Raw genomic sequence first — 16,722 nt, forward strand, 5'->3', positions numbered from 1 at the left:
CCGCTACTTCCCTCCCTGCACCGGGCTGTGTGGACTATGGCAGACTCGCATTACACAGTGTAACTAGCAGCCGCATCCCTCCCGCCTCAGCGCCTCACACACTGAAGATGCATTTCGTATTTGCGCGCTGTTTTGATCTCCAGTGACGTTGGCTAAATGCCGCCCAATCACCGTCGGCCGCTGGTCAGGACAATGGAGGCTCGAAGGCCAATGGCGAGAGGGGACGAGTTGGCGGCGGCCAATCAGCGCCGGCCTGAGCTAAGAGTAATGTTACAGATTGGGAGAAGTGAAGAGGCTGCGTATCGATCCCGCTCTCTCTCACAGCCATTGCAGTACATTGCGCTCCATAGGCACAGCATTGGGTGAGTACACGGCACCAGCTAACTACACTGACTGGCAATGTCTATGCGCTGGGAACAAGCCGGGTAAGTATAGCGGGCGGTGAGGGACATCAGTACAGCCGTCTGAATCCGCTGGAAGACGTCAAATAATCCCGGGCCGTCGAGGGGATTAATCTCATAAACACCCGAAACCAATGGTGATTACGGGCAAATTTACTCTATAACGGGTCATTTTTATTTTTTCCTCTCGCCTCAGAGAGAAGTGGTGACCCGAAGTTGTACTCCGCCACCGGAGCCCGGTGTGATCCTCTGTATGTTTTATCTGCCGCACAAAGTAATGGGGTAACTTTTAACGCCCGTTTTTTTTTTTTTTTTTATAAATCGGGGTTCCCCGGGTGATGTACTGCCACAGCCGGGCGCTGACACCCTCATGTTGTGTGACAGGAAGCGGCTGTAACAAATTCAGCCCAGTAAAGGGGGAGGGGGGGGAGTATCGCCCTATTTCGCCGGGTGGCTATAAAAGCGGGCGCACCCGGGCGTGTTACTAGCTAGCAGATGAACCCCTAATTTACCTCAGAGGCTGCCACCGTAACATGGCTGACTAGGGTGTAAAACAGGCAGTGGGGGGGATGGGAATAAGTGAGCCGGGCGGGCGGGTGTGACAGGTGACCAGCCCTAGCTGAGGTGACTATTATACCCCCATCACCCTCACAGATAAGGGGAGAGAGTGTATAACGTGTATTCGCACTCCCTGTCCCTGAGATGGCGGTTCTGTGCGCGAGCTCTCTCTCTCTTGTCTCTGTATAACATGGTGGGTTATTATGACCACACACGGGCGCGGGAGCGCGCCGGCAGCACAACAATAGGGAGAGATAGAGAGAGGGCGGCACGCGCGGTCGGGCTCGAGGCGGCGCGCGCGGCCGAGGGGAGCGAGCAAGCGCGCCCGTCCCTACCAGCCCCGCAGTGCTGTGTAATCGGCTAATATAGCCTCCTTCCCTCAGCGCTGTATGTAACGCGGGCTTGGGATGCAGGGCAGGCACGTCAGTGGCGCCCCCCTAACCCCTTCCCCCGGCGCCCCCACACAGGCACAGGTCGGCGGAGGGATGTATTTGGAGGGGACTTTCTTTCATCAGGACGCGGCACTCACAAGATGGAAGGAGCAGAGACTGTCATTGTTGACCTTCTTTCCCTCCTCCTTCCTGGAGCTGCGCCATTTCTTGACTAATAGTACGACGTGGTGGTTACACTCTCACTCTCTCCAGCTCTCTCCTCTCTCTAATGGACCAGCGATGCCAGATGGAGCCAGTCGCCCTGGGAGACGATATGGGCCTGCTGGGACTTGTGGTACCTGAACAGCTAAAATAAACCACAACATTGCCTAGTCTATGGCAAAGTAATTACTGGCTAGGTGACAGGCTGCTCTATAGATGTAGAACTACAAGTTCCAGGATAGCCTGCCAGCTCGCTGTACACAGATTTTGTAATCCCACAAGAGCCGCACAGGCGGCCAGCGTTCCCTGTTGAGTTTGAGTTGCACAGACTTTCCCTGTATCCCATGTGGTGGATCACGGGTTGTGCTGAGGGATGAGTAACATTTGAAGTATTCCAAACACAGGACATTCCCAGGATGCGCACACAACTGGCCTGTTCCCTCACTAACGTACTACTTTTTGCACCAGTAATCTATAATAGAATGTCAGATTGTGTTCTGCAGTGTAAACCAGCGTCATACAAATTTATTTCTTATAAATGAACATATTTAAAATATACCGTCAAGCCGCTAAGTTTTGTGATAGGTGACAGTCACCTGTCTATACTATTAACCAGTTATTTATAGAACGCACACATATTCTGCAGTGCTTTACAGAGCATATTTTGGCCATTCACATCAGTACCTGCCCCAGTGGAGCTTGCAATCTTTTTTTTTTTTTTTTTTTTCCCCTACCACATGTAGACACACTTGCACACCAGGTTTAATTTATTTTTTTTGTTGGGAGCCAATTAACCTACCAGTTTATTTTTGGAGTGTGGGAGGAAACCGGAGCACCCAGAGGAAACCCACGCAAGCACAGGGAGAATATACAAACTCCACACAGCCATAGGGGGAATCAAACCCATGCTCCCATGCATCCTCCTTGCTTAAGTTCAGGTGGTATTTTGCAATATTTGTGATTTTGATGAGGGAACAGTACTGGATTAATTAATATTTCAGAAAAGTTAATAAACCAAAACAAAGCTTGGCACATTAATTCACTATTCAAGCATTGCAGAAGACAAGTTAAACTGATACAGAGGTGTAATCAGCAACAGTGACAATGTTGCCCAGAATATTATTATTATCGTCACAAGTTTTTATTAACTGATAAATTATTGCTGCTATTCAGCAATATTTTGTGAAGGGACAGCGGTTGCGGTAACACGCTGTCCCTGCGATGTCACAGAAGGCATTAGTTTTCGGGATTCCGAAAACAATCCCTTCTGTTAGTTTCTCTGCGCATGCTCAGTCATGCGCTCGGGAACAGTTTCCGTCCCTGCTTGCGGTGATTGCCGACCCGGAAAGTACAGCTCCAGCCTGTCCGAACTGATTGACGTTGGTACAGGCTTTATACTAGCCTGTATACATGTATATTTATGTGCTTTTATATTTAACATTTATAAATATATATGTATACAGGCTAGTATAAAGCCTGTATACACATGTCAATCTCTTTCGGCAGGTCTAACATGCTCTAATTGGACTTATGGTGCATACACACGGTCAGATCTGTCAGATGAACTATGAACGATTTTTGATAATAAAATGAATGAAAATCGACCAAATCTGACTGCAAACACATCAGATGTCAGATATCGTTATCTGACAAACGGGAACGCACATCGTTCATCGTTGCAGGGAAACATGTCAGATTTTCTTTCAGATATGTACGATTTTTAATCTGACCATGTGTATGCACCATTACCTGTCGGCGATCAGAGGAAACCAGGCACTGAGAATGGGCGGAGTTACAAAATGCTGGCAGGACTTATGGGAAAATTTCCATATGTCCCTGCAGTTTTCGGGATATTTAAGTATTTTCCTCATATAACGCCATTCTGAAAAGGCGTTATATAAAGGAATTTTTTTTCGAGTGATTTAACGATTTTTGCTTTGCTGAATAGCAAAAAGCGTTAACGCACTGTAGAGATCAATGGCTTGTCCCTACAGTGCGGTACTCTGCGAGCAGGGAATTAATGGAGAGATAATTGCGTTATCTTCTCCATTATCCAATTGCTGAATAGGGGGTTTACATTAAAAAAATACGGAAATCATAGTTTCCGTATTTTTTATGTAAAAAATAAATTTCTGAATAGACCCCTATGCCTTGTTTTGGAACTATTGTAATAATGTCAAATACCATTGATATGTTGTTTCGTTTCAGTTCAGACTTACCATACTTTAAAAAAAAAAAAAAAAAAAATACAGAGCATTTTCTGCTCATTGCCAAAGTCCATCCCTCATTGGATCCTGCTCTCCTAATAACAATGAAACAATAATTTTTACCTAACTTGTTTACTTGTGGACTTGGGGCCATATCCAATTAGCCCCGAACACTGTTCGGGTGCTAATTGATCCCCGCGATCAGCGAAAAACGGGGGGGTTTCGCCGATAATCCTTGATTTTCGCCGATATTTTTTTCTTACTATCCCATTAATTCCGGCAAATTAATAGGATAGTTCGCTTGTTAACACACAGTAGCCGCAATAAGCTCGCAGCCCTATGTGCTCTCACCTTTTTTAGGGCGAAAAAACGGCACTTACCATGGATTATTTTTCGGGACACATCAGGTCCCGAAAAAAAAACCCTGATAAGTGCTGTTGTCAGGCCGACTACGGGGCTAATTGGATAGCCCCGGGCGAGCTAATTAACCGCGGTAATTTATCGCGGCTAATTGGATATGGCCCTTAAGGGTAAAAATAATCAAAGCATGTTACCCTTCGCTGCCAACATATAGAACACATTACCAGACTTGGGTGGGAATTAATTGTTTTCTGCGCCACAATAATAGGTGCCCGTTGGAGCAATCCAATTGTTGCGCTATTCAGGCGCGAATGCACCCGGTGGACACATTTCTACTTTCACTCTCCTGAGGTGTGCGAAAAGTCCTGGTTTTGGGCACCCAAAATGTTTTCTTCGGCGTACTAACTAGTACTTCAGACCGGTTTTAGTTGCGTAAAACAGCTATTTAGGCGTGACATGGCGCGGGAAAAAATAATTGAATATCTCCCCTTAGTCTTTGTTTCTTGCTTTATTTATATATCGCTGCCTCGCATAATTGTGCACCTATTTCATACTTGCTTAGTTTTAAACCTTGTCATAAGTGCCTCCTGCAGTACTACTGTACTCAAATCCAGTGATGTCACTGGGATTGATGATTCCCAGCGTGGCCAATAGACCTCTTGTGTTTACATCCAAAAAGGAGGTGTGCCCTTGTGTACAAGGGGTGTGGTCTCGTGCCCCCCCCTCCCTTTCATCACTCTGGGGGGGTGCCCAGCACTCCCGTAGATGCTGGGCTTCCCCCTGAGACTCTCCCTGCACTACCAGCTCCTCAGTAATCGGGAGTCGGGTGCTGCACAATAACATTAGTGTGCCGCCAGGCTCCCGGGCACTGAGGAGGAGCCAGCATTTTGGGTGACCCCCGGTGCAGTTGCACCCCTAGTGACGCCACTGCCCAAATCTGCTGTCAATGATGTATACTATGTAGAATCCAGCTGTTTCCCTCATATGGGAGTTTGTCATGTGACAGACTATTATAATAATGTAACAATTCAGTTGCACTCAATAGTGCCAATTTTTCCTCACTGTATACAGTTGTGTAGGAAAATAAGCAATGTTGGTGTACAGTATTCTAACGCATTGTGTTTGCACATCGTTGATATTTTAATATGGGCCTTAGTATTTTATTCACAAACGGTCAACATTGTGTCAGTATGAAAGCTTAAATAAAATTTGACTAGGGAGAAAATGCATAAACATGAGTAATAAACCAGTATTCTGATATTGATTTAATCAGTTTTTCAATTTCAGCATTTGCTGACAAGGAGCTACCATGAGGTGGTATGCAGTTAAAAAGAATCAAAAATGTTGAATAAGTGCTATATGGCTCACTTACTTTGTGTATAGTAAGTAATGTCCTATATTTTTTCAAACTATTAACACTGAAGGAAAAGGTAAGAGTACAATTCACTTAAGCTGGGTTCACACTACATGATGGATCGGACGACATACAGTATATCGGCCAGTCTGTATCAGCTATGTTGCTGACTATGCGTGCTCCTGCGGGTCGTCAGCAACATCGTCCGTTGGGCCTGCATGCAGGTCCGAAGGGCGATTAGCCAGCGGGGGTCATGCTGCCGAATGCAGCATGGCCCCTCCGTCGCTCCCAGCATCGACAAGTGTGTATCCACTTGCCGATGCTGGGACCCAAGCAGGATCTCGTCGTTAACGAGATTGTGCTGGGTACACATCGTTTAGGTCAAGGATGGGGATCCTCAGGCCTGGGGGCCGTATAAGGCCCTCGGTATCATTTGGTCTGGCCCTCTGAGCTTTTATTCTGCTAGCCTCATCTGGCTAGCAGGGTGCCCAGAATGGCACCCTGCAGCCAGAATCTAGGCAGCATTGCCCTTTGGAGCGTCCTTAAGACGCTTCAGATGGCCAAACCGCCACCCTTACAGCTCCCCGGAGCATCCTGAGGATGTTCCGGGCTTTGCTGTAATCACCGGCGATTGTGGCCCCGTCCCTGTGACATCGCATGTAGGCGGCGTGGCCTGTATCTGGCCCCCAAATAATGTTACATATATCAAAATGGCCCTTGGCAGAAAAAAGGTTTCCCACCCCTGATTTATTGTATACCCAGCATTACATCTACAACATTTCCCAGTATATTATCGCATTAACTAGGCAATACACAGTGAATTTTTATATTGTTAAAGTAAAACTTAGTATCTTATGAAACTGGATCCTACCTTCTGTGACTAACAAAAACAATACATCAGCATACCCTAAAATGTAGTTAGGATATTAACTGCAATAATGCATTTAATACATTTTGTTTTTTGACAAGTAAATCATAATGACAAAAGTGGAGTCCAAATGCAGGTATACAGCAATATTAATGACTTGCATTGAGCTTTTATGGTTTATAGTACTTAAATACAAACTGTCATCTCTTGCAGAACATTACTAAAATGGGGAAAGGTGATCCCAAGAAGCCAAGAGGAAAAATGTCCTCCTATGCTTACTTTGTGCAGACTTGCAGAGAAGAGCACAAGAAAAAGCATCCTGATGCATCTGTGAACTTTGCAGAGTTCTCCAAGAAGTGCTCAGAAAGATGGAAGGTAAAGATAATTTGCATGAAATGAATATCGGTCTTGTTACAATCTAACCCCCCCCCCCCCCCCCCCCAAAAAAAAAAAACCCAAAACACAGCTATTGGTTTCCTTCAGGTTCAGGTGTGGCTTTTTACAGCCACAATTTGCTCTTTTTTTTTATTAGTGCACATGCTCATCTTTTAGCGATGCATGTTTTATTTTTTCCAGTCAACCTGCATTCCTTACGACAAAAGGGTTGAATGGATACTTAACATGTGGGTACTCAAACTCTTGTGCAAGTTGTGAGCTGATAACCGCTGCAGGCCACATCTAATTCGTCAAATGCTTCTAATTCACACCCATTAATGCGCATGAAATTAAAGTTCTGAAACTTTTAAAAAAGTATTTTGTACTGCATATTCGTTTCACAAAAATAAAGTATGTAAATCTTGGTGAATTAATGGTCGGCAACCCGGGAACGTGTTCCGGGGTTGGTGCCTTTTAGACATACGCAAGACCCAGGAAAATTGGCTGAGGCAGGCCAAAAACCCGGGAATCTCAGTATGTCTGAAAGGGGTATAAATATGGTTGAAGTTATGTTACACAGATATGAGCAAAAAACAAAAATCTGCAATATCCAACATGTTGGAAATCCTTGATTCGCCAATTACGACTAAAAATTAATGATCAGCATTGTCTAATCATGAATTTCTAACCTGTTTGATTTTGTTGATCATTGGGGATCGGCAAATCAGATCAGGGGCTGTGACATTGGCCATTTAGTGTATGAACTCCTTAAGAAACCTGAATTTTGGAGATACTGGCTCCTTGTTAACTTCTCCGTGTTACCATTCATGTCAATTCTCTGTTGTACAGCAAATGATGAGAACACAAGACTTTGCAATACAGAATAAAGTGGTACCCTCTGATAATGTAACATAAGAACCAGGAGGTATATTAAATGTGTAGAACATCGACAAAAATCACTCATAGCAGTATATGAAGTCAAAATGACAACCAGCAATCAGGATAAAATGTCGCACCCCCCCCCCCACCTAGTGAATTTAAGGCCTGATTCATCATAGATCGCTATTGCGATCACGGCTACGTAATCGCACGCAATTCATTTGTCTGAATGTGCTATTGTTTTCGACCGCTCAGCCAGCATAGAGATGCCCACTATCGCTTTCTCACATCCATAATACGTTGCAGTCCTGCGTATACAACGGTAACATCAGAATTACAGCAGCTCTAGACCTGTCTCAAAAATTTCAAGTCTTGTCGCACGCAGTGAGTACTCATGCTGTGGCTAATTGTAATGCACGCCCATGCAACAGACAGGCACACCTGCGTTTCTCCAACCACTTTCACCTCACCAAACGCTGACGTCCCATCTGGATTCCTGTCTGCGTGTGCAATCGCAATGCTGACCTGCGCACTGCGGTGCACCGATCTGCGTATGTGGTTGCAATTGCGATCCATGCTGAAACAGGCCCTTAGATTCTGTGGATCTCCAGCAAGCACTCTTAAGTTTATACCAGGTAGTGAGGCATAAACTGCTGTAATGCTGGGTACACACTTAGCGATGTGTACCCAGCACGAGATCGACGCGACTGAACCCTGCATGCGGCAAGTGCATACACACCTGCCAATGCCGGATCCGACGGGTGGGGGGGGGTGGGAGGAAGAGTGTGTGTCATACTGCATTTTACAGCATGGCATCTTTAGCGACATTCCCCGTCTGCCTTGCAGTAGGGCCGCTGTCACTAGAGACCCAAGGAAACGCGCATATCATGGGTACACACTCAATTATATACCCATATGTCGCTCCGATCCGCAGGATCGAACGACATATCGTCTAGTGTGTACTCGGCTTGACTCACTCTTTGCATGGGAAGAGAGCATGTTCCTATATAGCTCTTCCAGGGGTTACAAAAAGTCTCCGTCTGCTTTTCTATTTAAAACATAGTTTCCACTCTGTCCATCTGAAAATTTATTTCTCTTTATGGGGTTGATTTATCAAGCAGTGAAAAGAGTGGAATAGTTGCCCATAGCAACCAAATCTATGGACAACAACTCTACTCTTCACTGCTTGATACATCGACCACAGGGCCCGATAAAGACCCGCTTGCTAAGAAGCGTTCGCACGTAGACTTCAGATGTTTGCATTGTGCTCATGCGTAAGCAGTGCGCGTGCACGAACCAGTCCGAGCGATCGGGAAGCGCTCGCTTCGCATAGCCAGCCCGGCTGAATGAGTGACAGGACAAGCCATTGTGGGTGGTGACGGGTTGGTCGATGAAAAAGGGGGAGTAGTGGGGCAAGCGCAGGCGTGCCCGAGTGTCTTAACGCCGGTTCAGAGGCATGCATAAATAAGGCACAGCGTCATAGTACACTTCACTTGGCTGATTTTTACACCAAAGTGCTTGCGGCATGTCATGGTCAGCCACAAGTGCTGCGAACGCTCCCGATGGTACACGATGTTACCGATGGTGTTGTACAGTTCTTGGAGATGACGTGGGTGTCTTAAGACAGGCTGGTGGGTGTCTGCATACACAGCGCGATCGCACGCAAAGACGTAGTGGGCGTGCTAATGCCTTACTGTGCGATTGCCGATGTTCATACTTGGGCTGCGTGCGAACGCATCTTGCAAGCAGGTCTCAATCGAGCCCACATTCTGTAATGAAAATACAGGATGGCCAGTTCTGAAGATTTCTTTACGGTTTCTGTAGTGTTTGGTGATCACCAGACAATGGATCTGATTCAGAGTTGCACATAAGTCCATTTTGTGTATGGATCATGCGTCGTAGGGGTTTTTCAGTAGAAAATAATTGTTCAACTATGTGAACATCGACATTTTTGATGCACCTCTGAATTAGGCCCAAAATATTTTACAATCTCACGGATGGATTCTCAATCTAAAACAATCCGATCTTATTCCTTCTCAGAACATGTTTTTCTTGTGAATGACCCCTCGACAACATTGAGCAAGAGTCTTCCTAGATATGGAAAATATTTTTATCTCTCTTTTTAAACAGACCATTCTGTTTCATGTTATGTCAGCATCCATCCATTCTTGGAAAGATGGTGGCCACTTTCGAGGTGGCACCATATTCTAAATATTCCAGACAGTTTCAGGGAGAACTCTTAGGTGAAGATGGGTTCTGTCCCACTTCGATATCTAGACTCCTCAAACTGTCTCCAGAGACTCGACTGTCACTGATGTGGTGGTTACAATCTCAACCAGAGGACACCGTTTTCCCTCTGGGACTGGGTTCTAGTGACAACGGATGCCAATCTCGGGGGTTGGGGAGCAGTTGTCCTTCACAATATGTTCCAGGGTTTCTGGATTCCTCAAAGGTCTTGTGGCTCCAGGCATTATAAAATGCTCTACTCAGTGCTCAGGCGTTGCACCAGGGCCTCCCCATTGAGAATTCATTTGGACAATGCTAAGGTAGTACCATTCCTGAATCACTAGGGGGGAAAACGGGAGCACATAGGCTATGTGGGAGACTGCTCATATGATGAGGTCGGAAGAACTCCATGTTCCGTCCCTCTTGGCAGTATTCATCCCCGGTGAGGACAATTGGGAGGCAGACTACCTGAGCAGGAAAGCCATCTATCTGGGGGGAATGGTCTCTCACCTGCAAGTTTTCCAGATGCTTGTAGATCGATGCTGCCTGCCGGATGTAGATTTGAAGGTGTCCAGGCAACATCGCTGTCAGGATTCACCCTGGGATCGGTCATTACTCACCGCGGCACTGGCTTCCCCTGACAAGCCGTACGTTCAGACACCAGGTGCGGCCAGTGGCACGCTGAGTATTATCCCTGGGGCCTTGTTGACTTCCACTCCATATCGGAGTTCCCGTGGTGGCGGTCATGGGCGCAGCCATGTTGTCTTTCTCACCTGACCGGATCCTCCACCAATGGTAGCCTTGCCAGCTCTCAGCTGACTCTCCTCCAATGGACAGCTACCTAAGGGTATAAAGCAGGACTCCAGGAAACAGGAAGTCGCTTGAACAACTTCCCTTCTCCAGTAGCTGCTAGCTTTGGATCGCTGTTCCAGGCTCCATGCTGTTGTGTCCTCAGTACGCTTCACCATTCTCTGTGATATTTAGCATCAGTCACCTCCGACAGTCTAGAGTGATATTCAACATCAGTCACTACTGTTTATCTTCAGTGATATTCAGCATCGGTCACTATCGATACACTCTAGTGATATTCTACATCGGTCATTACCGATATACTTCATTGTTCTATATCGGTGATTGCCGATATTCACCATTTATAATCTCCAGCCACTGAGTTGTCTTTGTTATCTCCCTGTCAGTTGCTAATTCCATGGTCCCTGATCGGGGGGCCGCGACCTGTTCATTGGGTGCAGCTAAACCCATATCCCAATTGGAGGGGTCACTAGTGAAAACCACCAATGAGTTAGACTCCACGCCTCTGGTCAGGTCTCATCAACACCCGGAATTAGCCAATGATGAAGTTGTATGTACTTCCTCCTCGTCTACTGCTGCCTCCCCACCTAGTCACTCCGACTCCCAGTCCTCTGACTAGAAACCTCAAGGGCCAGGTCGTGATAATCACAAATTACCGACCTGGTGCTCCAGAACTTGAGTTTTGGCACCCAATCTGATAGAAAGAAACCCCAAGGGGCTATCATTGCGTCTATTTACTCCCTCCTCTGGTAATGTTGCTGAGAGTTCTAAGGAGAATAAAGAGGGAGAAGGCTTGAGTTATTCTCATTGTTGCGGGTTGGCCTAGCAGAACATGATATTCTAAAGTGTTGGGAATGTTAATTGACACCCCCTGTGCCTTGAGACCAGACCTTCTGTCCCAAGGACTCATAATGCACCCCACAATAGATCACCTTGTTTTAACGGGGTGGCTGTTGAGGCCTCCATATTGAAAGCATAGGGTTTTTCAGATTCTGTCATACAAACCATACTGAATGCCCGAAAACCTGCCTCCGCGAGGAATAGAATCTAGAAATCCTACATTTGCGAATCAAAGTCCACTTTCTGTCTCAGCAGACTCTTACAATTATTAAAAAAATCTCCGGGTCTCGGATCTAAATGTTCAGGTATCTGCTCTAATTCCAGAAGTTTACATTGTTTTGCAGGGCATGAGCCACCTGTTGGGAAAAAAAAAAAAATCTTGTTTTACTGTACATTAAATACTTTCCTTCCCTTGTAGGACAATTTTCACATTCTCTGTTACACTTTAATTTCCTGTTCTTTTGTGTCTATAGAGAAACTTTCTTTGGATTTTGTTAGATAAATAATAGCTTCTTCAGGAAGGGTCTCTGTCCCAATCAGTAGATTTGGAGAAAAGGGTTTAATATCTTCATCTTGTGTTTTCAGTGCCCCATCAATAGCCGAATGGTCTCTGGAAATACTCTGCTGTTGTGAGCATTTTGATGTGATTGGCTACTGGTCCCAGTTAAAGTGAAACTGGGTACACCTTTTATGAAATGCTCAGACCATGGTCAAATAAACCTTCATGACAGAGTATTTCATACATTTTGTGACCAGAACACATTCAATTGTTTCACCATGGGGCAAATTCAGTTAGCTGAACGGTTTCGGAACAGTTCTAAAAAAATTTCTACTATCTCTAGTATAAGACAGGTTATACAGACCTGATAATCTTCCGGTTTTATTTAGCTGTGAGGAACAATCAAGGTTTTTCCCTCCTACAATTATCCACAATGTGCGCAGAACAAGGTTCAGATGGAACCTTGAGCTCAATTGAATCTATCTAATTTTCAGGTTAGCCAACGAACGATGGCAATGAGTCAAAAAGAACATTTTATTTTTTTTCTAAAGGTAACAGGTTTTCTAATCTGCATTTATTGAAGTGTATGGGTGTAAATCCACATACTACTTTTACTCATGACTAATCTTTTTCTCTTTTTACTTGGTTAATTGCAACAGCCATATTTAATTTGAGTGGTAGAAAGTTGAGTATACGGTACGTTGTGTGTTGCCACTTAATGTTTGAGACTTGTTCTAACTAAGTATTTTCCCATACATCAGCTTGCAGTTGAACAGCAGATTGATTTGGTTACAGAATGTTCAGTGTGGTTTTCTGTGAGAATCTAATAGACATGATATATTTTTTATTTGCTTCTTAGACGATGTCCGCTAAGGAAAAAGGGAAGTTTGAAGATATGGCAAAAGTGGACAAGGCTCGTTATGAAAGAGAAATGAAAACTTATATACCACCTAAAGGAGAAACAAAAAAGAGGTTTAAGGACCCAAATGCACCAAAGAGACCACCGTAAGTTTATTGCTTTGGGGTAAATAAAAGATAAATTTAACTGATGGGAAATTAAAAAAGGACACTCCGATCTAGGATCTATTTTGACAGTAATTCATTAGCCTTCCAGTATATTTGTGGGCTGTAGGAGGATACCAAGCACCTGGAGGAACCCCCACGCATAGTGGTAGAGCACACAAACTCCATAAACATAGGGCCTTGGTCAGAATACAGCTCATGGCTCCAGCAGTGCTGTAATAAGACACTGTTTAGCACTAACAATTTAGGAGTTTGGATGGAAAACAACATATCCTACAGACAAATGATGTACCTAAGCATGGTTCCCTTTGTTTCATTTCATGCAGATCGGCTTTCTTCTTGTTCTGTTCTGACTTCCGTCCTAAAATCAAAGGCGAGCACCCAGGCTTGACCATTGGAGATGTTGCAAAGAAACTGGGAGAGATGTGGAATAATACTCCATCAGAAGACAAGTTGCCTTACGAAAAGAGAGCTGCCAAACTGAAGGAAAAATATGAAAAGGTAATTTTACTGTACAATATCATGTTTAACGTGACTTATCCTAAAATAGTTTTGAAGCATTTGAATAAATAATGTTATATCTTTTAAAAAAAAATAAAAAATCTCCAAACAAAGTTGTATATTTAGTAGCAAGTTGTAGTTTTAACATCTTCCTATCCAAATTGTGTGTGTATAATTCTGGTTTCCCATAGAAGTACTTGTTTGTTCTGTCCTAAATGGCAGTACCTACTGATGACCCTATATCTGGCCTTACAACAGTTTTGAGGTTTCTGATTGCATCAGTGGATTCTCAGACAGCTGTCTGTTGTACATCGATGACTGTTGGCTTGATTTAAATATTTACGCAGAATGAGCGATTGTTAGCCATTGCGCATGCGTGAAAGCCGCACTGTGCACGCGCAGTGATTGCTTTGCGATTACGCTTACTCATAGGATTTACTCGCAAAGTGATTGACAGGTAGTCAGAGTTGGGGGGAGGTAATGAGGGGTGGCTTGGTAAATGCAGGCATGTTGGGACCATTTAAACTCTGTTGTCATGGGCGTGTATACATTAGCCTTTGATTTTCCTTCGCAGCATGAGAGCTCTCTGTGTGTTGGGAGAGATGCAGTGTTTTGAGGCAGGTCAGACTTCACTCAGAAGTTGCGTTGCAACCCGATCTGCCTTGATGTTCCCGATATTTATGCTGTTGCACGTCGTTGGACAGATATAAGAAGAGAGCAATAGGCGTCCCCATGCTTTGAGAGGCTTGGAAAACATTAGCATATTTTCGCTAATGCGATCCATAAGAGAGGTTGCATTAGCGTAAATCTCATGAGAGCCATCAAGCTGTGAAGTCTCAGTAATGAATGAGGTTTGTAAATACCAGTCTGTGTAAGTAATGGAATTAAGATTATTAAAACCAGGAAAGTAATAGCCATTTACAACTGGCAATATATAGGTGGTCAAGGTACATTGAAAAAAAATAATAAAAAAAATATATATATATATAATATATATATTTTCACTGTGCAAAAGGTTTAGGCAGGTGTGGAAAAAATATCTTGCTGTAGAATAAATTTGGAGGCAATCAGACGCCTCCCTGATGGTATTGCATGATGATTAAGTACCTGTCTGTATTTGTCAGCATTGAGAACACCATTGTTCCTGACCAAATCCCCGACTCCATTTGCTGATATGCAGCCCCAAACTTGCAAGGAACCTCCTCCATGCTTCAGTGTTGCCTGACGACACTCATTATTGTACAGTTCTCCAGCCCTTTAATTCAATCATATTGAAAAAAAAAAGTTTAAAATACTCAATTTATTTAAATGGATACTACCACGCTCCTGTACCCCAGAGACATAGAAGGAAGTAAGCATATAAGTTAAATTAAAATGGTATTAAGGAAATGGAAAGAGTAAACATCCAATGTTTACCTGGGTGAAACCAGACACGTCAATATATGTGCATAGTGGAAATCGTTGATCTGCTAAAATAAAAAAAAATCTTGTCCTTCTGCTTGTTTGTATTACATTTTTCCTCTATATACTTCCTTTAGGATGTTGCAGCATATCGGGCCAAAGGTAAACCCGAGCCAGCAAAAAAGGCTCCCGCTAAGCCTGAAAAGAGCAAGAAACAGGAGGATGATGAAGACGATGATGAAGATGACGACGAGGAGGAGGAAGACGAAGAGGAGGAAGATGATGACGATGATGAATAAACCTATCCATGAGAATTTCTGTCTATATATCATTTAAATCCCCTGTACACAGCTCACTCATTTTTAAAGGCAAAAAGAAATAAGAATGTGTACGTTTTTGTTTTTAAACTGTACAGTGTCCACCGTACCTGCCCCTCCCTCCCTCCACCCTTCCCCTGTAATTTTTTTTTCTTCTTGTATAGTTAACACACTACCATATGTGTTTTTAGATTTCCCTATCTTTAGTGGTTTTCACTTGCCACTAACCTTGCCTGGTATAGTATGGGGGTTGTAAATTGGCATGGTAAATTTCAGCAAGTTCATAATTTAGTGCACAGCACAAAATAGTTTATATGGGGATGTTGTTCATTTTTCATCTTCAGTTGTCATCATAATTGTTGTTCTGTTTTAAATGAATACCACTCTGTAATTGCAAAAAAAGAAAGAAAAAAAAAAAGTTGCAACCTTGTTGACATTATGATTGCTTCTAAGTAAATAAAAACAATTTTTTTTTTTATATTACTGTTCGTGTTGTTTGTTCTGGAATACACAGATCCCTTCAGCATTTTATGCTTTCTTGCAAAGTTCCTAATTATGATTGTCCAAATGCAGATGACCCTAAACCGCCAACAAAAACAAACACTAAAAATAGTTAATGTGTATCAGCAAATAGAAGAACTGGCTTGTACAAACACACAAGTGATTTACAGTGCATCCGGAAAGTATTCACAACGCTTCACTTTTTCCACATTTTGTTGTGTTACAGCCTTATTCCAAAACGTGTAATAAAGAAAAGAAAAAAACCAAACAAAAAAAACATTTGCAAATTTAATTAAAAAAAACAACTAAGAAATCACACGTACATAAGTATTGACAACCTTTGCTCAGTACTTTGTTGATGCACCTTTGGAAGCAATTACAGCCTCAAGTCTTTTTGAATATGATGCCACAAGTTTGGCACACCTATTTTTGGGCAGTTTCGCCCAATTCTCTTTGCAGCACCTCTCAAACTCCATCAGGTTGGATGGGAAGCGTCGGTGCACAGCCATTTTCAGATCTCTCCAGAGATGTTCAATTGGATTCAAGTCTAGGCTCTGGCTGGGCCACTCAAGGACATTCACAGAGTTATCCTGAAGCCACTCCTTTTGATATCTTGGCTGTGTGCTTCGGGTCGTTGTCCGCCTGAAAGATGAACCGTCGCCCCAGTCTGAGGTCAAGAGCACTCTGGAGCAGGTTTTCATCCAGGATGTCTTTGTACATTGCTGCATTCATCTTTCCCTCTATCCTGACTAGTCTCCCAGTCCTTGCCGCTGAAAAATATCCCCAAAGCATGATGCTGCCACCACCATGCTTCGCTGTAGGGATGGTATTGGCCTGGTGATGAGCGGTGCCTGGTTTCCTCCAAACATAATGCCTGGCATTCACGCCAAAGAGTTCAATCTTTGTCTCTCATGGTCAGAGAGTCCTTCAGGTGCATTTTGGTAAACTCCAGGAGGGCCGCCATGTGCTTTTTTTTCTAAGGAGTGGCTTCCGTCTGGCCACTCTACCA

At 43.9% G+C, this 16,722-nt stretch overlaps 1 protein-coding gene across 2 annotated transcripts; it reads left to right on the forward strand.

Annotated features, from left to right (window-relative positions):
- Positions 1–254: 254 nt before the first annotated feature.
- Positions 255–15,690, forward strand: HMGB1 (high mobility group box 1). 2 transcript variants are annotated; one of them, XM_088460259.1, is made up of 5 exons: positions 255–362; positions 6,555–6,716; positions 12,830–12,975; positions 13,320–13,494; positions 15,033–15,690. In XM_088460259.1, exons 2-5 carry the CDS (start codon positions 6,567–6,569, stop codon positions 15,192–15,194), a joined length of 633 nt encoding a protein of 210 aa, XP_088316385.1. In that variant the 5' UTR covers positions 255–362; positions 6,555–6,566; the 3' UTR covers positions 15,195–15,690. The 2 variants fall into 2 exon arrangements, with proteins under 2 accessions (XP_088316385.1, XP_088316384.1); XM_088460258.1 differs by lacking the exon at positions 255–362 and adding an exon at positions 445–538.
- Positions 15,691–16,722: the final 1,032 nt, after the last annotated feature.

This window comes from Taudactylus pleione, unplaced genomic scaffold, assembly GCF_031769625.1.
Source record: "Taudactylus pleione unplaced genomic scaffold, aTauple2 ptg000043l, whole genome shotgun sequence".
Lineage (NCBI taxonomy): Eukaryota > Metazoa > Chordata > Amphibia > Anura > Myobatrachidae > Taudactylus > Taudactylus pleione.

What these genes read in the sequence shown, in the direction of transcription:
- HMGB1 (XM_088460258.1), top strand. An exon ending in AGTGCTCAGAAAGATGGAAG is followed by an intron (nt 6,717 to 12,829) that starts GTAAAGATAATT and finishes TTTGCTTCTTAG; the next exon opens with ACGATGTCCGCTAAGGAAAA. An exon ending in TGAAGGAAAAATATGAAAAG is followed by an intron (nt 13,495 to 15,032) that starts GTAATTTTACTG and finishes TACTTCCTTTAG; the next exon opens with GATGTTGCAGCATATCGGGC.